This window comes from Anguilla rostrata, chromosome 1 (genome assembly GCF_018555375.3).
Source record: "Anguilla rostrata isolate EN2019 chromosome 1, ASM1855537v3, whole genome shotgun sequence".
In the NCBI taxonomy this organism is placed as follows: Eukaryota; Metazoa; Chordata; class Actinopteri; order Anguilliformes; family Anguillidae; genus Anguilla; species Anguilla rostrata.
In genome coordinates, this window is record NC_057933.1 from 79,950,107 (window position 1) to 79,977,132 (window position 27,026).

The window sequence follows — 27,026 nt, forward strand, 5'->3', positions numbered from 1 at the left end:
ATTTAGCATACACTCTCATCCAGAGTGATGTACACTGATCACATTTTTAAGTACAACCCACTGACATGTACTGGATATTTACCGATGCCATTCAGGTTAAATACCTTGCTCAGGCATACAACATCAGCACCCCAGCTGGGTAACAGCTCAAATGTTTGACTGTGACACTATGCTTTGCATATTGCAAAAGCATACACAATGTTAGCAAAAGGTGATCATACTTGATGCAGTAAAAATTGCCTTTATTGATACTCTCCATTGACTGCATCTTAAATAGTAAAAGACATAAAGTACCTGGTATTTCTTCAAACATAACAAACAAAATTAGCATAACCAGTTATGGTTTGTTAAATCACACACAAGGTAACAACAGCTTCGACAAGGTGTAATATATGTTACTACAACAGCTTTAAATACATTATTTTTTTTAAAAACATTCTATATGAGTTAATAAAAGGTGTCCTTTTATGGGCAGGCATTCAAATTTTTTTTTTCCCCCACTGTGATGGTAGTGTTTATGAGACCTCAATATCGGGTCTGCGTGGGCCACTCACTGAAGGACTTCCAAAAGAAAGGAAGTGGAATATCGATGTCCATCTTTTTATTGCTCACCCTCACGTAAGGCTGAGCGCTCTTGGAGGCCCGCTGAAGAAAATCGATGAGCTCGGTGTTGACGTTGTTTGTGTGGCCGATGATTGTTTCGATCGAGCGCTGCAGGTCGGTGTTGACGCGTTCGAGGGTCACCTGGTTGTAGACCTCCTGTATTTTCATTTTGGCGAGGTCTTTGTACTCCGCGGTGGACTCCCTGGCGGCCTCGAGCCGCGCGAAGACGCCGTGCAGGGGCTTGCGGAGCTCGCCGTAGACGTCGTTGAGACGAGCGGAGAGCTCGCCGAGGTCCTGGAGCTTCAGGGAGGCGACGAGCTGCTCGGCCTTCTGGATGAGGGACTGCAGGAGGTCGCTCAGCTTCCGGAGAATCTGCTCCAGCCGGACGTTCTTTGCATTCCGCGCCCAGTCCACAACCCAATTCTGGACGTCCCTCATGAAGGATTTTACCCAGTCCAGGATCCTGCTTCCGCTGACTTCCAGTTCCAGGCCGGGAACCGTGAACTCAATCCGTTCGACGTAATCGAGCAGCGACTCCGGGTAGGACTCGAGGATGTCGGCGATCTTCTGGACGGCCTGGTCAACTGCCATGACAACGGAGGAGCTGGCCCTCTGGTACAGCTCCTGACCGGTGAGCTTGTCCTGGAAGCCGGGGAGCTGGAACTTTGTGTCGCTCAGGAACTTGATGACCGCATCCAGCATGATCTTGACGTTCTTCTGGTACTGCCGAAGCAGGTCCCTGGTGTCGTCGGCCAGCCTGCCCACCATCTCCTGCAGGTCAATAAACATGTTGTTGGTGGCCCTCTTGTACACCGCCTTGCCCTGGTCCTTCATCTTCTCCAGGTTAGCCTGCAGCGTGTCCAGGCTCCTGGGGATCTCGTGGTACGCCCTCTCGATGGTGTTGGAGAGGGTGTTCTTCAGCTTCAGCGAGGCTCGGTTTAGGTCCATGCCAAACTGGGCGGTGTGGTGTTTGTTGGCAAACTTAAGGAGTGCACTGGTGATGGCGGGAACCCTCTCTTTCAGCTCCGTGAACATGTCCACCTGAGCTTGGAGGTTCCAGCCTGTTTGCAGGGCCAGCTTCTCTGAGTTTCTCAGCGTTGCCTTGAAGCTGAGGATCTCCACGTCCTTGTCGGGAGCAGACTGCACAAAAAGAAAAGAAACAAAATGGTCTTTGTCAATCTTGACCTTGAACACATACAGTGCAGTCTGTAAGTATTTTAACAATGACATGATTTTTGATGTTTTGGCTCTGCACTGCAGCACGCTGGATTTGAAATGAAACTGAGGCTAAATGAATATGAGGCTAAAACGCATACTCTCAGCTTTAATGTGCAAGTATTTGCATCTATATTGTGTAAATCATGTAGAGATTGCTGCCCTTTTTACATTAATTGTTGAATTTCAAATCCAATGTGCTGGAGTGCAGAGCCAAAACAACAAAAAATTTATTCATCCAAATACTCAATATCAATTTCAATAACAGCTATGAGACAGGCACAGACAAGTATTCAAGTGATTACGATAAAATAACTGTTAGACGTGATTAAAATAGCATATTAGTGGGACTTCTCATGGGCAACAGTGTAGTATAATGGCTGAGGAGTTGGTCTTGTAACCTAAAGGTTGCAGGTTTGATTCCCCGGTAGGACGCTGCCATTGTACCCTTGAGCAAGGTACTTAACCCGCACTGCTCCAGTGTATATCCAGCTGTACAACTGGACACAATGTAAGTTGCTCTGGATAAGAGCGTCTGCTAAATGACTGCAATGTAATAATAATGCTAGCGCATGGTGGAATTGCCAAAGTTAGTTCAGAGTCTTACCGCGTAACGAGCGAACAGCTTGGCGTAAACCTGCGAAGGGCTCCTCTTCTGAAGAAGCAGTCCAACAAATCCAGCGGAAGGAGAGGACAGCGATGCACTGAGGCCATCTTTGCGCGACGTGTAGCGGAAGTTCGCGTCGATGAAGGTCGGGCTGATGATGTCAACGCTCAGGGTGTGGCGCGAGCTGCAGAAAGAAATGATTGGCAAACCATTTAGGTCTTTTGGTAAATAATCCATGGTGAACAATGCACAGGGCTATTTGGTAAATTTATATAGCGCTTTTATCCAAAGCACTTTACAATTGATGCCTCTCATTCACCCATTCACACACACACACACACACACACACTCACACACCAACGAAGAAAGGCTGCTATGCAAGGTTTCAATCAGCTCATTGGGAGCAATTAGGGGTTAGGTGTCTTGCTCAGGGACACTTCGACACTCCCAGGGCGGGGGATCGAACCAGCAACCCTCCGACTGCCAGACAACCACTCTTATCTCCTGAGCTATGTCGCCCCTTATTTCTATTTCTATGATAACACAGGTTACATGAGTTGGAAAGGAGAGAGGAAATGGCACACTTCCAGAGTAAAATGTACTTCCTAATAGTTGAATGAACTATGAACATATTTGCATAAACATTTTTTTTTGCATCTGGAGGTTTTACTGTGCATTGACGGTACAGTTTAATTATTTCACTCAGCTGAAATCAGGCATAGTTTGTAAAATAAAAAAATCTTTTGTAAAATAAAGCAAGGCAAATACTGGATATTAAAGAAAGAGACAGCTCTGATCAGTCGTTGTGAAAAGTTCTTTGATTGGAATTTGAATATTCACCTGTCATCAGAAGAGGCTTGCCGCTTCGCTCTATATAAAAAGATGCAGAAGACAAAAGTAAGTACATGTGAATATGCTTATCGGACGGTACATTTAACAAGTGTAAATAAGAATATACAGTTAAATATATATAATAATGCTGCTAAGGAAAACAATCATGCAACTATCTGTTCAGCAAAGACGTTTTTACCTCATATTGTGTGCGAAGACGTGTTGCCAGTCCACTTTCAGGTCACTGTGAGTGAACAAGGAAGTGCCGATGAGGTTCAGAGTTCCATCTTCAAGGCGAGTTGTGGCAGTGGCTTAAAATGCAAGAGAAAGGAAAATAAACATGGGAAATGTAGTTTTTGTACTCAAAGCAAATTGTATTTCTTCCATCCCTTTGGCATACTTTTTTGCAAATCAGTACCCAAACAAGACACATATGTGCTTGGTGGGGGGTTCAGGTCAAGCTTACCTTCCAAAGAATATTCCAGTAGCTTTATGGTGGAGGTGCAGGAGGACTTGAGGGAAGAGACTAAGGCGGAGTCTTTGTTCTCAAGCTTCACATCCCAAGAGTTGCTATAAATTGGAGATTGGACCTTCACAGTGGTAGAGAGAGCACCAAAGTATGGGATGAATACACCAGTAGGCAGGTAGAGCGACACCTCCGGAACATCAATCCTCTGCTGGGGAATTGTGATGGTCGGCATCTCAAAGTTAGAGATGTGGTTTGCAATCTCGTCCAAGTCAAGGTTGTGATCACCGACGGTGAAAGATTTTGGAAGGCTGAAGGAGGGGACAGTGATTTCATAACGAGGTATCTTCAACAACAGGGAGGACATTTTTTGGGCAATGTACTCTGTGTCAATGTTGATGCTTGGAACTTCCACTTTGGGAAGTCCGGGCAGTTCGACATCAAATCCGGGTGTGCTGATGACTTTGGGGACTTCGAGGTTCTTGAGGTCAAGGGTGTAAGATGGCACCTGCAGATTTGTGAAAGGAACTTCAAACGATGGAATGGAAATGGCAGGAGGCACTGAGAATTCATCTGGAAATCTGATGTTTTCAAACCGCATATCGATGTCCCTGATACTCAGCGGGATGTCTTGTACCCAACTGGGCACTGCCAAAGATATTTCTGGAAAGCTGAAAGTGACACCATTCTCAAATATTTTAGTGGGCAAAGTGAAGTACAGTCCCTCCATGTTCTTTGTGTACACCACAACGGTGGAGAGGGTCAGGGACTGCAGTTGATCTTCAGCCATTACCTCATCAAACTTCAGCACATCCCAAATGGTTTTCTGGTAGACAGGCAGTTTAACAGTCTTCAGGAATGCAACATTGCCTTTTACTGTGTCAGTTAATTCCATGCGCACCTCAGTCTCATCATTGGACAACACCAAGTTACCTATGTGTGTAATAGACGTGACCTGCTCCTTTCCACTCCAGGTGAACTTTTGCTTGTCTGTAGTGATTTCAAGGTCAATTGTCTGATCCATGCCTGCATCGCCAATGCTGCTGGGCTGGGACACAGCAATTTCCACCTTAGTTGTCAGTGTAGTCAGGGGAATAAATTCAAGGGTTGCTTTGGCAGTGTGTGTTCCCTTAGTGTCAAAGAATCCCATGGCGGCCATATTGTTGCTGGTGTAACTCAATGTCATGTAAACACGACGTAGAGATGCCTCAATTGCCTGGTTTGTATTCATGACCAAGTCCCAGACATTAGCCTTCTTGTAGTCAAGTTTGGAAGTCGTGTCTGTCTTTATAGTGGAGCGCAAGCCATTAGCATTCAGGTAGACAGTAGCCTCATTGTCTACGGCTCCAGCAAAATTAACATGTGCCTTCACTGTTCCATCAATATTGCCCTTGGTAGAAGTCTCAAGAGAAATGTAGGATGACAGTCCCTCCAGAGCCAAATTCTGTTCAATGTTTCCCTTGCCAGTGACATCAATCAGAGGTAGGTCAAAGCTGTACTTCAGCTTCAGCTTGGATGCCACATTTGGCTTAGTTTTAGTGTTCCCAAGGAGCTCTTGATTAAAATCCAGGTGAAGGACAGGTAGCTTGAGCTTGGCAGTGGTTGCTACAGAGGCCTCTATGCTAGTTCTTGCAAGACTGATTGTACTATCATGGGTTCCCTCAATGTTCTTGTGATCAATGGAAATGGCAGTAGCTAACTTCAGTCCTCTCTTCTTAGTAAGGCTTGTGGTGGCATCAAGTTTACCTTTGAGAATGTCGAACTCAGAGGTCGAGGAGGCTGCAAACCTAGCCACAATATCAGAATGGTTGAACACGCCAGCGTTGATGTTCAAAGTGATCACTGAGCACTTGAGTGAAAAATCATAAGTCATGTTTCCCATGGCAGGGATCATGATAGTGTTCTGCATTGTGGGTAGGGTGAATGTGGGCAGGGTCAGATCCCTAAGAGTTTCAGGAACATGCAGGACTGGCAGCGTCATTGCGGGCAGCACAAGTGTGTATGATGGAACAGAGAATCCCATCATTGGCACTCTGAAGCTGGGTGTGCTGACCTCCTTAGGGATGAGGAAGCTAAATGCAGGCAATTCTGCAGTGAACGGAGAGACTTCGATATCCAAAATGGGTACAGTGTAACCAGGGATAGTAAAGATCCTTGGGGGTTGATTGGTAGTGTCAATCCTGAATTTTTCAAACTGTGCCTTAGCGTGATTGTAAGATTCTGTGAGCAAAGAAAATGCCTTGTCTCTTGCCAGCTCAAAGTTTGCACTCAGTACCTTGGCATTCTCATTGATGGCACCGTAAATAGGCTCCAGGTCAAAACCTATGGTATGCGAGTCGGGGTTCTTCAGATACACAAGCTTGAAATCCATGTCAAATGATTGCCGAGTGGTGCTCAGGAGGTTCTTCAAGCCAGTGTCTTCCCACAGAGAAAACTCCTGGATGGTTGGGGTTTTCATGTCGGTGTAAGGCACATCCATCTCAGGGATAGTGAGGGGGACAGTCAAAAAGTCAAGATTTGCCTCACCATTTATCGCTGCATAGATTCCAGTGTTTTGCTTATTGTTGTCTACTTTAAAGTTGTGGAAGTACTTGTACTGATTGAATCTGGCCAGGACCACCCAATTTGCATTCTGACCTCCTGAATTGACAGTCACACCAAAGTCATTCTGTAGATCGATCTTTCCAGTCAGTTTTAAGGGGAATATGACCCTCAAGTTTCCTTTGTTTTTGCAGTCAACGACAACCTCAAATGGATGTGCTAAGAAATTAATCGCATTGGACAGAGTGCCAGTGACTCTGCCTACAAACTCCGTGTCATGAGAAGCGGTCAGCTCAATTTTAAGGTCCTCAAAAATTCCCTTTCCATTCAAAGTCATAACACTTCTCTTGATAAAAGGAGTTTCTGCCTCAGCGTATGCTTCAAAGTTGACGTAGCTGAAGACAACAGATTGGACTTTCACGTCGTGCTTCATTTTCACAGTTTTACTATCTGCCTCTCCTGAAAAAGTGAGCTTAGCTGTATTGAAATTGATAGTGAAATCAAGGTCACTTTTGTAGGTGCCATCATCTGAGTAGTCCTGGATTGACCACTTTCCACTTCCCGTCGTTCCAACAATCATAGAGATGGTACCAGATTCCAGGCGCATGACGGCTTTCTGGGTTGCAGTGGCCTGGCACAGGACGTCGATAGATGGAATGTTCAGATCGTGCTTGTAAGTGGTTTCGCTAGTTGCAGAGATCCCACTTTCCAAGGCTATTTGCACATTGTTGGAAATGTCCACAGCGTAGATTTCCGTGGTGGCCTTGGCAACTGTCTTGGCCGTCACCTGTGCCGATGGGCCGCTGAGTGTCACTGTTCCTTGATGGTCAAGTGAAAATACCACGTGATTGAATTTTATAGCCTCACTGAGGACCAAGCTTTTCATTTGTTTCGCTGTAAGACTAGCAGAGGCATCCAAAGTGTATTCAAGGTACTCTAGGGTTGACTTTGCCTCAGAGGTGAGGGAAGCTGTGAACTGTGGGGTCCTGGGACTGCCTGTCGAGTTTTGCAGCATCGCCGTGGTCAAGAGATTATAATGTGGAGAGTTAATCCTGAATTCACCATAGAGCTTTCCAAAAGCAGGGACCATAAATTCACCGGGAATCTCTGGCAGTTTGAGCTCAGGGAGTGGAAGCATGGTGACTGAAAAGTTTTCCAGATTGAGCTTTGGAATATGGATTTCTGGAAGCTTGATCTCTTTAAGAGTGATCTCTGGAAAAGTCAGGTCCGGCAGCTGGAATGACATGTACAGCACTCTGAGGTCTCCAAATATGGCCTCTGGCTCAGGCATGGGTATTTCAATGTCTTTGATGCTTTCAATGAATGCAATGATTCTCTGTTTCAGCTCTTCAAAGTCAATAGTGATGGAAGGGACGGTGTATTTGCTCAGAATGGTGAATTCTGGGAGGGTGACCTGTGGTGGGATTGCGATCTCGTGAATGCTGTTCATCTGAATTGGAATGCTTGGAATAACGAGATCGGTGAATGGAACAGTGATCGAAGGAATTGTAAACTCTGCTGTTTTCAGTGCATTAAGTACACCCTCAGCAACTTCCCCAATTTTTTTCAGGATTTCCTGGTCCCCAAGCAAACGCTCAATTTCCAGAATCAAATTGTTTATCTGAGATGCAATGTAACTGATCATGTTCATGTAGGAGTCTCTTGCTCGCTCTAAGTGAAGGCTTATTTCATTTCTAATATCCATGTCACTAATTCTCTGTCTCATATCTTCAAGGCTTTCCTGGATTTTTGTTTTAATGTCATTTAAGGCGGTTGTGTCAATTACATCCTTGATTATTTTTAACATTTCTGCAACCTTAGTATTTTTAAGTTGTTCCAAGTAGTTATTCATGGTTTCCAGGATACTTCTAAGAAATTCTCTTGAGGCCTCAATTTTTTGAGGGATCTCATTTGCCTCAATCTGCTCATTCACATACTGGATCATTTCACTGATTTTCTGGTTGGTCTCATCAACAAATGCATTGTAATCAAATTCCCTGATTTGCTGTACAATCTTGGCAATGTAATCATTCAGATCATCCAACATTTGTTTGAAGTCAATGGCTTTCAGACTATTAATAGCATCCTCAAGCATTTGCATGAATTTATCTGACAGAGATTGGAAGTCAATTGATTTCACAATATTGACTACAGACTGCACTGTTTCTTGGAGTTTGTACTGCTTAATGAGCTGTGAAGCCTGGTCCATGAGTGCCTCAAGTTTCTTGCCCATGTCATACTTTTTAATCAGTTCTTTCACCTTGAAAATAACTGCATTTATCTTGTCTGCAACTTCATATTCCTCAATCCAGTTAACTATTACATCCTTCATTGAGTCAATGACTCTGGCTATTTCATCAGTGGGAATGTTGGCTAGTTTGTCCAGATGCTCAACCACATTAATTGATGTGATGTAGTCCCTCAAATCGTGAATAAACATCAAGATATCAAAACTCTCAATTACTTGTTTCAGTTCTCTAATTTTCTCTTGCAGCTTCTCTTTGATTTTAAATTTAGTATCAAGTTCCTGTAACCAGGCCACGCTGTTGTCTGTCAGTTTCTGAAAATCAACTTGTGTGATGATGTCTTCAATAGCATTGATACCATTGACAATAGTCTTAGAGATGTCATATCTTTCATCAAAGGCCTGCAATTCATGCCCAATCCTGTTGAGAATATCTGTGATGGCATCTGTCCAGGCACCACTTTCAATCTTATCTTTGATCAAAACTGCTAGATCTCTAATTCTGGTTAGCAGGACATTCAGGGCTTCTTCAAAGGCAGTCTTCATGTTTTCCACAGAGTTTTCCAAGTCATCCAGCGTTATAGCATAACCCTGCATGAGGTCAATCATCTGTCTTTTAGCCTCGTTGAACTTGTTTTCCAGGTTCACATTGTCCATGTACTCACCGACTTGCATTGGTAGTTTGTCCAAATTCAGCATGAATTCTCCAACGAGCTGGTTGATATCTGCACTATTGATATACTCCTGCAGGGACTCAAAAGCACTCAAAATTTTGCCTTTCACTTTTTCAAAAAGGGCAGGAATGCTCTCTACGAAAGGCATCTGAATGATAAGAGAGTCGCCGTTCTTGTCGTACTTAAGAAATCCAGAAAGGCTGAACTCTTGGTTCTGTTCTGAAACTTCAGGGTCCCCCCCAGCAGCTTTATTCAGAAGGTCTGTGAGCAGCGTTCCAGAGAACTCCAGTCCAATCCTCTCTGGTTGGTTGAAAGCGCTGACTTCCTGGTTGTAAACGTGACTGTTCAGCTTAGACTTCAGTGTCCACTTTGTGGACTGTTCTTGGGGCGAGAGCAAACCTTCGATCTTATTATCAACGTGAGTCTCAGCAGATCCGCCACTGTCCAGCCTGTGAGTGGTTGAAGCTCGGCAGTTGTGGGAGTAGGCAACAGCTAACGGCTGTGCCTTCAGGAGAAACCTGCTGTACAGCTGGCCGGTGAGCTTGCCGTACAGATCCAGCTCACCATCGCTGTTCAAGACGCCATCGACGCTGAGGCTTAACGGTACGGCAAGGGTACGGAAGGAGCCATCAAGGCGGAATGATTTGGAATTGAATCGAACCTCGCTGCTGTATTTGGAGGAAAGTCCGGCAAATTCAAAGTCAGAGTTGTGGCTCATCTGGGCTCCCAAGAGTTTTCCGGACGTGACACACTTCATGCTGCCAACCAGGTCAGCATAATTTATTTCGTATGTATGTGTGAGTTCCTTGTCTTCTTCATAAGCCCCCCGCAGGCTTCCTTTCAAGTGCAGCTTGGAAGGCTCAAGTTTGAGCAGTCCATCATTTTTAAATTCAACATCCAGAAGCTTGAGATCATTTGTGGCGCTCACAGTTGCAATGAAGGGAATCAGGTTGACCTTGATATCGTGTTTGTAGGATGTGTGATCACAGATATAGTTGTCTGTCTTGGACTGGAAGGCCAGGGTCCAGAGAGTGGCTGTCAGAGTGTGAGTATGCTCAGACCTCATGTTCTGCACTGATCCCATGAGATTGTTTGAGAAGGTCAGGCCTTGCTTGTTAGCCTTCAGGTTTGTTGTGCCCCTGGAGCTCATCTCAAGGAGGTTTCCATTGTACACACTGTTCACATAGGCCTCCTCATGCCCAATCTTTGCATCTACCTTTAGATCAGCACTGTTCCCCAGTAAGGACCCTTTGGTACTGAGGGAGAGGAGAGCTCCAGTAAAATCAATGCTGCCATCAAAGACATTCTCAAAGGTCAGAGGATTACACTGTAGGGTGGTGGTTCCACTGGTGGCCACACCATCCTTGTTGACCCTCAGGGTGGCCTTGTGGGAACCGTAGCCAGTCTCAAGCTTGACGGATCCGTCTGAGTCGATCTCTAGGCCAATGGCATCCAGTGTTCCAGAGATGAGGGAGGTGCCTAGGGTCTCTCCAGTCTCAGCGTCGGACTGCACTCTGATGGTGGCGGATTCTCGAGAGATGCTGAGGTCGACTTTGTTGCGGAAGATCTTGCCGACGGTGTTGCACGTCAGGGAGAGCTTGGCATCCTTCAGTGTGAGCTCTGCCACCTGTTTCAGGGCATCGTCATTCAGGTTAGTGTTGGAAGTAACGGAAAGGCCGCCATCTCCGTAGACCCCGTTGATCCTGTTCTGTGCCCGGAGGAGTGAGGAGTCGATCTTCAGAGTCGATTCGCCCCTCAGCGGCTCATTGATGCTAAGGACGTTTGAAAAGGTGTAGTTAAAATTGGCGTACAGAGACCGTGCTCTGAAGGCTCCATCCAGGTTGAATTCTCCTGTGCTCTGTTCAGGGCCAGACTGGGACTGGGCCGAGGAGTAGAGGGACATCTGCAGGCCAAGAGGGCTGGAAACCTCAATTTTCGAATTACTTCTCGCCGACAGCTGGTCTTGCCAGTTGGTTGTCTCCATGATGCTGAAGCTGGCATCAATGAGACTGTGGCTGAGTGATCCATTCACAAGATACTTCAGTGTATCAGGTTTTGAGCCAACGATCATTCCAGTCCCTGTGCAGACAAAACAGAGACAGATGTGTTACACTCAGGCCTTGTTGACACCTCTGTAACTACATATAATAAGTATTTATCATCAGATAAGCAATTTTTGTGCCAGTTATCTGATTAGTCAATTACTTTAACAAACATTCTGTCACTTCCATCAATAATTTCTGTCAAATTTCACTTGGATGTAATTATTATAATGTATATTCAGGGTTTCAGACAAACCTTCAACTTTGTAAGAGAAGATGTTGATGGGTGACTCAGCTGCAACTTTGTATTTGCCGATGAAACTTGGGACGTCTATGGTGTCGTTTCCACCTGACACGGAGCCCTCCCAGTTGTAGAAGTTGCTGTTCACCTTGGCAGACACCTCGGCTACTCCGATCAAGGGCAGTGAAAGCTCAAATTCACGAGGGATGGTAAAGCTGGGGACTGTGAAGGTGATGCTGGGACCATCCCCCTGATAAATTTCAGGAATGGTTATTGAGGCGGGAATGTTCAAGTCTTCTGAGGTTTTTCCACCCAGGGGCAAGGGGATGGTCAAGGTGAGCTTGTTCTTGTTGAACTGGTAGCGGAACAAGCCATCACTATAGGACAAAGGGAGAAACAAAAGAAGTTAACGTTAATTAACGGTCATGGATTTAACAGTTAGAAGGCAAGTTCAACAAAAAGCTGGATACACCATAAAGTAAAAGTATGACGGATGTCCATTACAACACAACATTCTATTACTATGAAATAAGTTATATAAACAATGCCTAATTAAGTGGTTTGCTTAATAATAATTATACATTTTGCACTAATAATAAATGTAGGTCTCATGTAAATGATAAATCACTCACTATTTCAGGAATAGTTTCTCAGGCAGGGAAGGCAGGGTTAGTTCTGGGATGCTTCTCTTGCTTTTGGGGTTTTCCCCGGAAACTTTGTCCAGCCAGATATTGACTGCCTGTAGAAACATAATTTATAAAGGAATCAGAGACAAAATGTGCAGTACACAGGAATCATTTTAATGGGGGGGGGCGGGGGGCAAGGTCCAGATACAAAGAAAAAATATTTGTTGCTGAGGGGGGTCAAGGGGTAAGACAAACTGCTAAACTTCTGTTTAAGTATAGGGTGTGTTCGAGAGCATGGACAGTTAGCAGAATGTCTTACAATGGAAATTGGACTCAACGGAACCAAACATAGAACCATGAGAAATCTTTATAATCTGGCCAACTACATACTTGAGCTGATTGCAACACTACATCAACACTACATCCGACCTAATGGAGGCAACGTTTCCACACCCCGCGATACTGTAGTTCTGTATCTTTACTGCTGTCCATAACAAAATCCCACCTTACACATTTATGATCTTACCTCAAAGGCTTTGGAGACAATGTGACGCACTTTCATGTCAGTCTTAGCCACCCGTTGGTCCAGGATTTCGTCGATGACCTTCTGTAGCCTTCTCTGGTAGACCTCAGTTTCAGGGAGGAGTTTGGTAATCTCGGAACTAAGGTCAGACTTCACTTCCACCTCTACCCTGTTCTCATCTGCAAAAAAAAAATACATTTTTTTTGTTATTCGACCCTTTCTAGAGTAGGCCTTTTTTCCTAATTTCTTAGTCAGTGTCTCTAGAACTCCATTGTTTTTTAAATTCCCAGTAGTGACTGTCACATCAGCATTAGAATGTTCAGTCAAGAACATTGTAATCACACATTACTGATATTATACCTTAAAAGGGTGGATATGTTTTCAGCAAAGAAATTAATGATAACATTCAGCCAGGGGTGTACCATATCTGAAGATGACTTTCTGCACAGAGGAGGTCTCGGGGACGTTGGCGGATGTCTCCAGCTGCAGGGTCAGGCCATTGGCGTTCTTCATGGTGGCGGTGGTGGCGACGTCAACATTCAGGGAGGGGACAGTCAGCTGGATCTGTAGCATGCCTTCTTTCATTGCATCCATTCTGCAGAAAAGATTAAGAGGAAGACGATGATGAGGAAGACGACATCTCAGTGTGGTCCTACGTCATACAAGAGCTCATGATCCAAATGAAGGATGAAAGGTAGCCAGTGGGAAATGTGGTAAACGGACAAATAGAAAATATTACCTCTAAAAAATATTACCTGTGTGATGCTATAATGTCAATTTAGAATTGGAATAGCTGATGTACAGTACATTACAAGACATGCATACATACACACTTGCATGGATATACATTAAAAATATATCAAATTCTTTTTACATAAATACAAGCATACACAGTAAATACGATGGCACTGATGGCAATTTTTTAAGATGGGAATATTTTTTTTGAAGTGAAATGAAAAATATGAATTGCTGATTCTTTAAAAAAAAAAAAAATTTTTTTTAAATCAGGCAGTTAAACAGGAAAGCGTTTGTTTACCTGGCCCGGCCGACCAGCGACAGCTGAGGAATGTTCTTGTTGGTGACGTCGAAGGTGAGGGCGCGTGTGTTCTTCCCTTTCAGGGTGCTGTCTGTGGCGGTCAGCTTGAGGCCCACCTCCACGTCGTGGTCGGGGATCTGAACGTCGGCGGAGAAGACGCTCCTCTTCCTGTCGTACTTCAGGGTGGCAGTGGCCTCAGTGGGGCTTGTTCCTGATTGGTCAGTTCGCTTGATTAGTCAATTTGATATGCATTTTAAAAAAAATAAAAAATACACATTCTGAAACTGTGTGTTGTAGCGAAAAATAAAGATGTATATACAAAAGGTCAGTATATCCAAAGAGAGAAGGTTTGTGAGCGCTCTATAACTATATTATGGCAGGCATGCATTTCTAATTTACTGGTAGTATTCACAGTCTTAGATGCAGAGTTGCACATTAGACACATTCAAATGTGCACAACAAAAAAAAAGATACGTATCCACCCGAGACCCGGCAGGAAGAAGTTTAAGTTTCAGTGAAAATATTTTCAAAAATATTATTTATTTTTTTTTTTTTACTGACTGCCTCTTGCAGTGCAGTTTTTTTTTCTTCTTCTTTTTAGCATAGAAGAATATATGGTTCTCGAGATTAGGATTACTCTGGGGCCAAAAATGAATCGTCGGATTGGTTTTAGGCTATGATCGGGCAATGGGACTTTTGGCTTATAATTGTGCGATATGATCATATTTCGCAGAGTGCGTGTTTTCCCGGAGACGCGCGTACCCTCGGCCCTCAGTGTCAGCTGCACGGTGTCCACCTTCTGCCGACCCTCCTTCCCCTCCTTGAGGACGGCGTAGGCGACGGTGGCCGTGTACTCGGTGACCTCTCCGGTGGGCTGGAGCTCCACTGCAAACCTAGAGGAACGCCAGCTTCGGTTAAAAATCCGCTTTCCTTAATGCCCGCTTTCATTAACACCCACATTTACTGACATCCACTTCCAATTACCAGTATAATCCTTCAATACGTTTATTTAACTAAGGGACCTGAGCTTTTATCCTCTCTTATTTTTCTTATACCTTACGAGGGCATAAAGCACAAAACAGGCATTCATATAAGCTCCAGTGTGTCAAACTTACCTGGACTCTCCAGTTAAGGGGTAGTATGGAGCAGTCTCAATGGAGCTGGCGTTGGAGTACTGGGTTATGGTGCAGAGCTTCAGACCAGCGAATAATGGGTCGCACTCAACAGAGTCAGTTCTGCCCTCTACCAGAGGGGGCACTACCTCAGTCTGGGTGGAGGACACGGACAGCAGTCTGTTGCTGCAGTTTCAGGGTGAGAGAGAAGAAGAGGAAGAAGAAAAAGAAATGGTTTTTCATCACATTTGGGGGATAATTAATCCTCAATTTCCTCAGAAGGGAGCAACATGACAAGAGGGAAGGAGGAGGTTCTATGCCCAACCCAACGCAACCCGCCCCACCCGCCAGCCTACCTGATGCTGAAGAGCTGGGTGCTGCCCTGGGGTGCTGGGATGGACAGCTTGAAACCGTGACCCTCCACGGTGACCTTGGCATTCAAGCCGCTCTCGTGGTACGCGCTGGTGTGCATCTCCACGCCGGCCGTGACGAACTCGGGGAGGTTGACGCCCATTTTCGTCACCAGCTCAACTCCCAGCGAGGGCATGAATGACAAGGCCTTCTGCTAGTTTTTTTACAAAAGACAGTTTCAGTTTAAAGACCCTATTTGAACAAAATAAAATAGTGACATATCTTATGCATAATGGAATCTTATCCATCAAAACTTTCACAGCTTATGGTGTTGCATATGTTCATTTATCCAGCTGGATATTAACTGTCGCCATTTCGATTAAGTGCTTGACTCGAGGACACAATAGCAATGACCCACCCGAGAACTGAAGCCGCATCCTTAGAAACACAAGCCCAGTTCCCTAACCACTAACGTTGCAGTAAGGAATGACTGAATTCCCCCGCGCACCCCGGGTTTTCAAAATTCGGCGAGTGTGAGCTGCTGGTCTGACCTTGCCAGGGGCGAAGCTGCAGCCTCCCTTGGCTCCTCCGGAGAAGATCCCCGACAGGGAGAACTGGAGTGGGAGTCCGGCAGCGGTAGGCAGGGCGAACTCGTTGTCCATGAAGATGTAGTGGGCGAAGAGGTCGTTGTCGGTGCCGGACAGCAGGGACTTTACGTACTGATATAATAAAAAAAGGAAAAGGAGTAATACGTGGATGGGCTTTCTAAGATGTAGTCAGTGTTTGATTTTTTTTTTGGGGGGGGGAGGGGGGTTTAATCCTTAAGAAGATTTTTTGCCAAGGACCAAGTATTCATCTCAGAAATTAGGGTACATAGTATGTGGAACAAAGCAAAGGGCGTATGTGCAAATACAGAATAATTTCATTGGCAAGTTAAAGGCAGAGTAAAGTATAAAAAGAAATAGGGCTTGCATAGGATGCATTGCAAACAAGGTCATGCCAGTCTGTTGGGTCAAGGAATAACCTTTTTTTATTTTCCCTATTTCATAACAATATGGTCATTTTCCCAGTAAGTAAGAACTGGCCTTGCCTCAACTGTCCACTTGTGGATCTCTGTGGAGCCAATTTACGAAACACTGGCAGAGTGCCGATGCTAGGCTTCTAGTGAGCCACAGTGTGCTTGCTATCCACATTCAGGATCAACAGTGGTGTGAGTGTATTATTTCTCATTGCCACACAGAGTTAGTACTGCCAAATTAAGTACACTCTTGTTTAAACATGCCCTGCAGTCGTTGTGTGGGAGGGACAGATTGTGATGTGTGGCAGGTGGTGCTTACGTGGGCAGGCATGAGCTTGAACAGGATTTCGCCATACATGGCAACCACGTAGGCAATTTGCTCGATCTCGCTGGTCTTGATGTAGCCAAGTTCAGTTCCCATGATTCTCAGGTAGGCCAAGGCCTCAGGTGCAGCCTGGGCCTGCAGGTCCTGCAGCAGCTTGTTGAAGTTCTGGCTGATTTCCCTCACAAGGTCCTCAGAAACCTACCGAGGGGAAATAACAATACAATTTGAAAAATAAAAAGACTGAAACATTGTGAAAATACTGGGGGGGTGGGAGGAATTCCAATCCCACAACAGTATTTTATTTTGAACCAATACAAATGTGAAGCAGTCACTCAAATACAAATTAGTTGCTATGTGTAAAAGCATGAAGACGCTGTAGCAACACTGAATTAACTTGTAATAAAGTTAAGTTCATTTGCTTGATCTTTTCAACCACAGTTCCAGGAAGATGTGAACAGGATGTAATTTATGCGGTGGGATTTTTGAATGAGAGAGCTATCCATCATAAAGGGGCAGAAGGTAAAGTGATGATTGTTCAACACGTATCCTATATCGACCCCTAGGTTCTGGAGGACAGAACTGCAGTTTTAAAAAAGAAACATGGAAAAATAAATCGTCCTGGAAATGTGCAATGCAGTAAGTAACTTGAAAAAACACCTGTCTTTTCAGTCTCTCATTCCTCAGAGGGCCAATCCAGTTTTTGAGAACATCGTGCATTCCGTCCGGCATTTTGTCTCCGACCCAATACATGGCCTTTGAGGCTGTGTCAGGGAAGAACCCATCCTTCCCAAACAGGGCTTCGATGGTCGGTTCCAGTCCTTTCCCCTCCAGACCAACCTTCAGACGATAGGTAGAATTGAACATATTTATATAATATGCTGCTTTTAACAATCACAAATGACATATATCATTGTACTATTGAAGACTATAATTAGTACAATAGTGGTTTCTAGTAGTAGTAATTAGTAGTTCACAATATTGTTTAACTAGCCAATGATTTATATACATTCAATGAACAGGAAATTTAATAATAGGTCATAATGTTCTCACTAACATTGAGCTTGTGAAAAATCTTTGAAAGAGGGCAGAACTAGCCAATATGCATCTATTGCTATTCTGTCACCTAACTGGTATGGGACATTCAGAAACAAAAATACATGTATGGACATGTTTGATACCTCAAACATGTCGTAGTTGTATCCAAAAGCCTTCAGGGTGGTGTCCAGCATGAGCTCTCTGGGCATGTAGCCAGTGGAGTCAAAGATCATGTTGCTCTCCATGGAGGTCTGAATAGGGATCCGTGATGGCGTTTCCATCTTGTAATTGTGGGACAACTTGAACATGTCAAGAAATTGAGGCCCTGCCTGATTCTCCAGGGCATCCTGGAGCTTCATCTTCTGGCTGCAAGGTGTGACAGAAGAAAAGAAAAGGTCAGGAAGATGGGGTCTTGGAAAGAAGAGGAGCACGGCATCTGACAGAATTTTTTTGTTTTGTTTTTTTTTTTTTTTGGAGGGTTGCACGTACTCTTCTGATTCGGCGTCTCCGCTCTTCAGGATGTTGGAGATGTGGGAGACCACGAAGCTCCTGACCTGCTCGTCCTGCTCGCCCCTCAGGGCGTCCACCACGTGCGGGATGGCCAGCTCCATGTTCTTCATCATCATCAGGTACGCGGCTATGCGCTTCTGCACCGGGCTCCCAGCATCCTGGAAGACCTGCGCAAGGACGTAGCTGCCCTAGGGGAGTGTGAAAGAAAACGCTTAACACAAATAATTGAGGCAAACATTTTTTTTTTCTGCGGTTGTTGGATCACTTTTTACTTTTGAATTTAAACATGCTGAAAGGGGATAAAGGAAGTTCATTGCAAATGATTAATTTTTTTTTTTCTAAAAAAGTACAAAGAGGGGCAAACTGCACTGGCTCCATTAAAAACTTTACAACGTTACAAGGAAAGACCTTATGTAGACAATTTCTTCAGGGTAAGAAAAAGGAATCCAACGAGGTAGCCCGATTATTATTATTATTATTATTATTATTATTATTATCAGTAATAGTAGTAGTACTGCTACTGAGGTTTAGTATTTTTAAAAAGGAGTCATATATTTACCTCTCCATCGATGCTCATCTGTCTCAAGGCCTGGATGGCGGCCAGCTGGACGGAGGCCGAGGCGGCGGGCTGCCTTGCGCAACTCAGGATCACGGACTTGAGGGTGGTGTCGGCGGCGTCCATGGCGGCTCCCATGTTGCCGATGACCTGAGGACGAGGCGAGGAACGGCGGCGACGGGTTCGGTTTGTTTTAGTTTTCATACATTCGTTTTGCGTCCTCGGTTATTCGCCGCTTCTTACGTTACCTTAATGTCCCTTCGCGGCATCGGTGGTGAAATGACAGACAATACGCCAGGTTGACAGACAATTTGTAGTAGTTGACATAAGCATTTCTGAATGTTTATGCAGTGCTTATGAAGCATATATATAGTGCGTATGAAGAACCATTCTTAGAGAGCGTTACCCGTATTTCAAATACATGTACAGTACGTGTCAGTAGCGCTATTTCAGTGTGTCACTTGAAGTGCAGTGGCAGCTATAGTGGCATCCATGTTCAGGCAGCAGACTCAGTTAGACTAAGCCAAGGGGCACTGTCTGCAGGAGACCCTCTGTGGAGGACCTGCCTCATACCATGTGAATGTTGTGTTATTGTGCATTATAATGCTTGTCATTACCGGTCATTACGATCAAAATATACTTTGGTTGTAGTTTAGCGCACGTTGTTAGCTTACATTGAGTGATTTATTGATGGAGCACTTCCAGTGACTGTTAGCCAAGTCTGCCCCTGTTGCTCACATTGATCAGGTGTTTAATGTGTGCACTTGGCGGGGGGGTGGGGGGGTGGGGGGGTGGAGGGGGGACCCAGTTCTTACCCTCAGCGTCAGGAAGGTGCGGTCCTCGTCACCAGAGCAGTCACCATCCAGCAGAGAGGCCATGAACTCTGACACCTCCGTGAGCTCAGGGCTGTATCCATTCCACTCGTAGAACCTGGGGTCGAGCACAATAACCCCATGGCTTTACCTTTAACCTTGGCTAAATGATCTAACTGGCTGTATACATCAACACTGGTTCACTAGTAGACTACATTGCAACAAAATGTTTCATACAGGGACACAAGAAGAGTCTTTGGCAGCAATGTCTGATGATGTGAATATCTGGGCTAATTAAGCAATTAAGGCCAGAAGTTGGCAATTAAGTAATTAAGGCCAGAAGTTAGCGATTAAGTAATTAAGCCCAGAAGTTGATATCCAGAAACACGTAAGGCCCTCATTGCCACGGTGCATGGGGAACTGTAAACGTGCGCAGAGATGTGGAGGGTGGCTCACGCTGCAGACTCACTTCCTGACGCTGTTGCTGAGTCCGTACATGACGGCCTTGTTCTGCCTGTTTTGGGCCGTGCTCAGCATGTCCCGGACCCTGCTGCCGTCGGGGCGGGGCAGGAGGCCCACGGCGTAGACGACGGCGTCCGCCTCCAGGGCGGCGCCGTCGAAAGTTCGCAGGACCTGCAGGACGGCGCTGAGGCACTCGGGCGTGCCGCACTGGGGCAGGGCCTGCCAGGTGAGGACCTCGGATGCCTCCATCATCTCCTCCACGGCCGGGCCCAGGGTCTCGTTGTTCAGCCCGCGCAGCTGGGACACCAGCTTATGGAAGAGGGCGGCCCTCTCCTGGCCCCGCTCCGTCTGGGACAGGCCCTTCAGGTCCCGCAAGGTGGCCAGCATGGCTTCCTTGCTCTGGGTGGGGGCTTTGTCCTCGGCATACTGCATTTCCAGAGGCCTCATGTTTCCCCAATCTGTGGGGGGGGGGGGGGGGGTATTTGGAACCGTCAGTTAGAAGCCAATTTGGGGAAGCCAGTTGAGAGTGAACCAACCAAATAAAAATGACAAAAGAACATCTTCACCCTGATTCCCGTTCCCCTCTTCCTCATTGTACCCCTCTATCTGTATACACCTAAAAAAAAACTCACCCCTCCCCCCAAAAAAAAAAAAAAAATTTCTCCGTCTTCCCTTCTACATGTTCGTTCAAGTGACAAAGTATTACCAATCACCACAGTGGTAGTTGCAGTTTAACTCATGGTAGTGAATTAAATCAGTTTGCATCAGCGACTTAAGTGGAAACCTGTTGTGCAAATGCCCCACCCACCAAATAAGTGATTAGTATCAGTCTTCAATCAATCCCAAATCTACATTTCACCTCCTGTATTTGGATTTCAGACACGTAACATCAATAGAACTGACCAAAGTCAACGTTTCTGTTGGTGATTCTGCTGGAGTCCTGCAAACTCAGGGTCTGTTTAACAAGCGAAGTGATTCCATGCTCTTTTCTGTTTCAGAAAGAGAGAGAACGAGAGACAGACAGGCAGACAGGGAGAGAGAGAAAGAGCGAGAGAGAGAGAGAGAGCCATGTTTACCTTTCAGGGCTTGAGTGTTCAGGAGCATATTTTAAAAAGATTTTAAAAAACTAACAAAAATATAAATTTCATTAAAAGTCCCTATACATGAATCTGGATATTTTTTGAGTCTTTAAATGAATTTCAGTGGATGCGACTGAATTGAAATGGAATTTTAACCAAAGCCATCATGTCATCATGGTTGTGTGAGGCATCGCCCCTGAGAAAACCCGGAGATGAGACAGCCAATCAGATACACCGCAAGACTTACTGGTGAGAGAAAGGCAGGAAGATGTGCTTCTCTGTGCAGCTGGCCTCGGTCATGTGCTTCCTCTTGTTGTCGAACTGGTAGGTGCAGGACTGAGTGCTGCTGATGAGATTGGACAGAGGTGCGTTCTGGAGAAACGGAGACAGAAACCATTAGTTGGCCCTCTGTGAACCTTCAGCTGAGCACTTAAAAAATGAGAAGGGTATGGAGAGTAGATTTCAATTGTGAAGAGCACCTGTGGTTTAAACAAAAGGAATCTGCAAATAATGTCCAGTAAAATAAATATTAATTTGCATACAGTTTTAAGAAAATGTCATCATTGCCTAAATCCTGTATGAAAAAGATCAGCTTAGCTGTGATTTTTGGCCAGGTGGGCAAATCAGTCCCAAAAGCTTTACAACAGCGCCCTCTAGTGGGCCAAAGCTCTCTCACCATTCTGGAGACGAGGACCAGAGGGCTGGCGTAGTCAGACATGGGATTGAAGCTTTTGCACGCGGTCAGGTCCCTACTGATGGTGATGTCCTTCCCAGGGCTGACGGTGAGTGCAGTCCTGCACTGGCCATGGATGGTGGGCTAGGGGCGTGTATTTAAAGACAGAATAAGAAGCACATCCACTCCATACTGGTTCTCTAAAGTCTAGCAGTAATTGTTAACCTGCTATGGTTTGCTTTGATGTAATTGCTTTTATACGTGCAAGCTACACTCGGCACATATTGTTTTAGTTAGGATGAGGGTAAAAGATTCAAACATTTCAGCAAATCGGTAAATCGGTGTTGTATGCCGATGGAAGTCTTAGGTCTTAATTCTATAATGTCACCAGTGGTGTAAAAATCTATCTAGAGGTAACCGAGAGTCAAACATTTAAGCTTGATCTCAAACGCGAGAGTGAGGTGAATAGGTCCAGTCATGACAGGGGCTTGGGCGTGGCCAAGAGGCGTGGGCCTTACCATGTTGGCTTTGCCGTCCTCCTCAGAGACAGGCACCATGAGGGCGGAGACGATCCCTCTCTTGACATTCAGGATGTTGGCGGGCTCGTCCAGCTCGGGTAGCAGGTTCACATCGAAGTCCTGTGTCACCGCGAACTTCAGGGGATTCCTGGGGGGTGGCGGGGGGTTGGGTGGGGGGGGGGGGGGGCAAAGGAAAGATTTATGGGGTGTCAGCCACCACTATCAGACAACCCTATGTCCCGATTTCAAACCTTTTTGTCCTGGCAGAAAAACGGGGCAGTTTTATTTTTCCCAACCGAATTGGACGGAGACGTGCAGAGACACGCGGTACGTACTTCTCCATGGCGGCTCTGAAGACGTTGGTGCCGTAGGCGGGCTGGTGCTCGGGCCGCCCCTCGGCGTCGATGGCGGATACCTCGCTCAGGGCGCACTCCTCCGTGCGCAGGACGAAGACGCACGCCTGCGGGACCTCCAGCTCCACCTGGGCCGTCAACAACATTTACCGTCTTTACTGCGATGGACAGAGAGGCCGACGGACGCACAGACGGACTGACAGACGGAAGGAAAGACGGACGGACGGACGGACAGACAGACGGATGGATGGACAGACGGATGGACAGACGAAAAGACAGACGGATGGACAGAAGAAAAGACGGATGGATGGATGGACCGAAAATAGATAGATAGATAGATAGATAGGCTGGGATAAAGATGGATGAATAGATAGATAGATAGATAGATAGGCTGGGATAAAGATGGATGAATAGATAGATAGATAGATAAGCTTGGAGAAAGATGAATGAATAGATAGATAGATAGATAAGCTGGGAGAAAGATGAATAGATTGGACACTGCCATTGTACCGTTGAGTGAAGTGCTTACCCTGAATTGCTTCACTACGTACACAGCGTTATCAGCAGGGGATATATAAAACGTTTCTCGGGTCATATGCGAGTAATGTAATGCAGTAACATCACATTTTGTCGCAATGACAGAGACTCTTATTCAGAGAGACAGAAAATAGTGGAGAACATCGGGTGTTACTCTCAGTAATCCATTGGTAAATTGTCTTCTAAATCCACACCATGTCCAATGCCCAATAGCTGATTTACGGTTTAAGAACAAACGGCCTGCTGACAAGCACAGAATTTGAACGTAACTGACGTTCACAGTTGAAAGAAGTTGAAAGAAAGATAAAAAAACCGCGCCTCACCTTGCAGGTGACCTTGGGGCCGTTCTTCAGGCCGGCCGTCCCGCTGACCCCGTTCTGCGCCTCCGCCTCGTACCGGTACACATATTTTTTGAAGTTCTTATACCTCGCCGCCACTACACAGAAGGGAACAAGGAAGCAGAGACACCATGGATAGGCACTCGGGGGCGTAGTTTCCGAGACATCTCACAAACTGCTGAAGCACCGTGTACTGGAGTCACAAACATCAATGGTGTATAGAAGATGCCAGCCGGGATTCAATCCACATTTGTCCTTAACTTTGACTTGCAAATGAAGAGATGTTATGTTTCCTTAGGCCATTGCTCTGCATGTATTGAGCGTGCATTATTTGGTGTATGTACGAATGCTCTTTTTATCTGATCAGGGCTATGTGCATTCCCAGCCCACAAGGGGGTGCTGTTGTCAGTTTGGATCAGCATGGGGTTGATCATTCATGAATAACACAAACAGTCCATGAGTCGGCTTCCAAATCATCACTTGCCCCTGAGAACTTTGGACCCCCCACCCCACCCCAACCCCAACCCCAACCCAACTCAGCTGATGACAAATCGTCAGCTCCACTTAAATGGCAAAAACAACCCCCATGAACGCCCGTACCAGGGTCCAAATGTGTTATCTTGAGAGGCTTTATCAGCCCCAGATTACGGGTTGGGGTTGTGACATTCCCCTCGCTCCTTCAGCTAATTGTGTCAGGGTGACCATTTTGCTGCTGTAATAATTTTTTTTTTTTTTTTTTGCATTCGCTGCCCTATTTAACTGATTAATGGAGGGGGCGACTGAGATTACTGTGACCTGTCACTCAGATTTAGGGCTGGAGGAGTGTCAGGACTTACACAAACATGCGGGCGTCTGTTCTTCACCACTCTCGTTCGGTTGCTCTGCGGGGGAAAACAAAGAAGAAATGCGTTTTTTTTTTTGTTTTTTTTGTGTGTGTGTGAATCTTCTTATACACTATTTCCAACGCATATAGATTCCTCATCGAGGCCTAGTGACAGCGACTCCCATTGCTGGAGGACTGGTATGTAGGCAGGTTTTAGTTTTCACCATTTGCCCCTGACTCAATTAGCTTATTAGCTGCATATAGCAATGACAGTTCACTGCAAAGGCCATAGTGAAAATACATAAGCAACGGGCACCCTTAGGGGAAATATTATATTAAATATCTCAAGTGAAATCTAAAAGCTCCTGAGACCCGGCAGTTAATTTATGTTCCCTGTAGAGGATATGAGTCTCTGGTCGTAATCTCGATAACCATAGGTTTTACTGTGTCGAAGCCTACACCACAAGGGACTTTCAATAAAAACACAAGAAAAAATATTTTCGCTGCAATGTTTTTGTCATTCAAGACACCTGTACTATGTCAGAAAATATAACTGCTTAAACCTTTCTCTGACCGGTTTCATCAGGATAAGGAGATATAGCCCAACATTTTACACCACTGCTGTAGAACACAGAAAAATTAACCCTTTGAATTGCAGGTTTTAGAACTCTAGTGCATACCACCGGTAGTGATCCTTACATCAGCATTAGAATGTTCAGTAAAAACATATTAATCACACCATGTGATCTTACACGCTAAAGGATTAAGAGATAGACGGTTTGACTGGCCTGTTCTCATCTTCAAACATATGTATGGTCAGGAATATACACGAATAATCTGTCTGTCCATTATTTTTATTAATATTTATTGACTTTTTGAGTGCATATTACGATGTTAACAAGGAAAACAGAAGAACTTATTTTCATCTATAATGATCTATGTACCTAGATTACCACATAGCTATGTTGACACACAGTCATCGTTTCATACTAGTTACTGCAGTATTTAGTAACAGCATACAAACTGATGTTTTATGCACGCTTGATGATTTACATGAGAACAAGAGTAAACACAAAACCTTGTTTCAGATTTACCTGAAATACTAACTTTGTGATAAAACTTCTTTTTTTTTTTAAACTTATCCATCTCTCTCATATCCTTTAAATTTTTACCACTAACCACACATACATAACATGCTGAATCAAGCTGAAGAGAAGACGGAATCAGAGATACACCGGAGATTCAACAAGATATCATAAAAATTCATCAGTATGGTCAACCCGCTCGGTGGAGTAGATCGATAAACGGTGAAGGTTGGGAGGTCGACGGGATTAAGCCATTGAACAAGCATTACATTACATTACATAACATTACAGGCAATGAGCAGACGCTCTTATCCAGAGCGACTCACCCAACCTTTTACACAGCCTTCACACTGCATCCATTTACACATCTGGATATATATACTGAAGCAATGCAGGAAAGCACAAGCAGAGCACCATTAGGCAGGACCGGACTCTCTCTCTCTCTCTCTCTCTCTCGCTCGGGACACCGGAGTACTTACGGGCCAAGGCGCAGGTGCTCAGGAGCAGCAGCAGGCAGAGCTTCGATCGACCCATGACGGGTTCTGGAAAGCTCGGTTCCTTAGTTGGGCTCAGGGAGCTCTCCTTTTCCGACCCAAACTGATTGCGTGCTCGCCCCTGCGCCGTCTTTTTATACCCCCGGGGCCCAGGCCCGGCCCCACCCGTGTGACAGTGACGGGACAAAGGGAGATCAATCGAGAGTTGCAGCTACAAAAAAAAAAAAAGACATTTGCAGCAGGGCATTCCAAAGTTCAGCCCTTCTGGTGGGACAAAGGCGACCGGTTTCTGAAAAACAGGACGCAATAACCTGGAGCTCTTCGGCTACGGGACAGTTAATACTGGGATCAGATTTTTATATGTTTGATTTTGACTCTTTTTTTCTCCTCGCAAAAAAATGTGGTTCAGGCTGAGGCGATACAGGTATCATTTGAACATCAGAGCAAGCTGTTGAGGACATTAAATCCATTTCACAGCTGTAAAGGGAGACATGTTTTAGGAGCATAGCGTATCAGGTCCATATGCTGGACTCCAGGTTCAATGGAATCATATGCTTTATATGTTGCATGTTTTTTTTTTACCCACGTTTTGTTTTTTATTCAATATAGTCTACAGTCTTCTACAATCTTCACTTCAAAAGCTCAAAATATTAATTTGACCCTTTAAGGTGCAAGGCTGTAAATATAAAATTAGAATGGTCTTAGTAATTGAACCTTCTAATGCTGATATAACAATTACTTCAGGTAAATAAAGCAATGGAGTTTGAGAATACTGATTTTAAATTATGAAAAAGACATTTTAAAAAAAAACTACTCTTCAAAGGGTTTTAAACATCATAGTGGATTTTTTCCCTAAAATGTTTCTCATTGCCCTCTCAACTGTTATAAACTTCACTATTATGAACATTTTCTTGTCAGTACTGAAAAATCCACCGGTGATGCACAGCACTAAAACAACAAGTCTTCATTGATACTTGGAAATATATTATCAGAATAAATGCATTTCCATCTACCTAATTAAGAAAATAGAAAAAGAAAGCGTTCAATTAAAGTGTTTAAAAAAAAAAACAAAAGTACTATGTGACAAACGCAGTGAGATTTTAGTGCCCTTTCTTTTTGGATGGTGTGGTGGATGCAGAGGAGAGTCACAGGCAAAGGTGTTGTAAAACCGTTAGTCACACTGAAGAGCCAAAGTTATGTCACACCTTCCTTAGAGAAACACATGCACGCACACACACACACACACACACACATAAATATAAATGAATGCCCTTTTTTTATTAATAGTGCAAAAT

General features: G+C 44.9%; 1 protein-coding gene across 2 annotated transcripts; it reads right to left on the reverse strand.

Annotated features, from left to right (window-relative positions):
• Positions 1–225: 225 nt before the first annotated feature.
• apoba (apolipoprotein Ba) lies at positions 226–25,865 on the reverse strand. Of its 2 annotated transcripts, none has more exons than XM_064303352.1 (29): positions 25,717–25,865; positions 24,166–24,210; positions 23,315–23,427; positions 22,437–22,582; positions 22,102–22,249; positions 21,587–21,727; positions 21,158–21,282; positions 20,735–20,820; positions 19,839–20,289; positions 19,373–19,487; positions 18,561–18,707; positions 17,981–18,189; positions 17,635–17,857; positions 17,114–17,293; positions 16,451–16,654; positions 15,665–15,832; positions 15,119–15,327; positions 14,766–14,948; positions 14,413–14,543; positions 13,651–13,861; positions 13,037–13,209; positions 12,618–12,793; positions 12,098–12,204; positions 11,481–11,842; positions 3,723–11,261; positions 3,456–3,567; positions 3,266–3,295; positions 2,426–2,609; positions 226–1,743 (listed from the first exon to the last, which is right to left on the reverse strand). In XM_064303352.1, the coding sequence occupies exons 1-29, from the start codon at positions 25,769–25,771 to the stop codon at positions 526–528; spliced, it is 13,191 nt and encodes a 4,396-aa protein (XP_064159422.1). In that variant the 5' UTR covers positions 25,772–25,865; the 3' UTR covers positions 226–525. The 2 variants fall into 2 exon arrangements, with proteins under 2 accessions (XP_064159422.1, XP_064159415.1); XM_064303345.1 differs by having other exon boundaries at positions 15,119–15,324; positions 25,717–25,864.
• Positions 25,866–27,026: the final 1,161 nt, after the last annotated feature.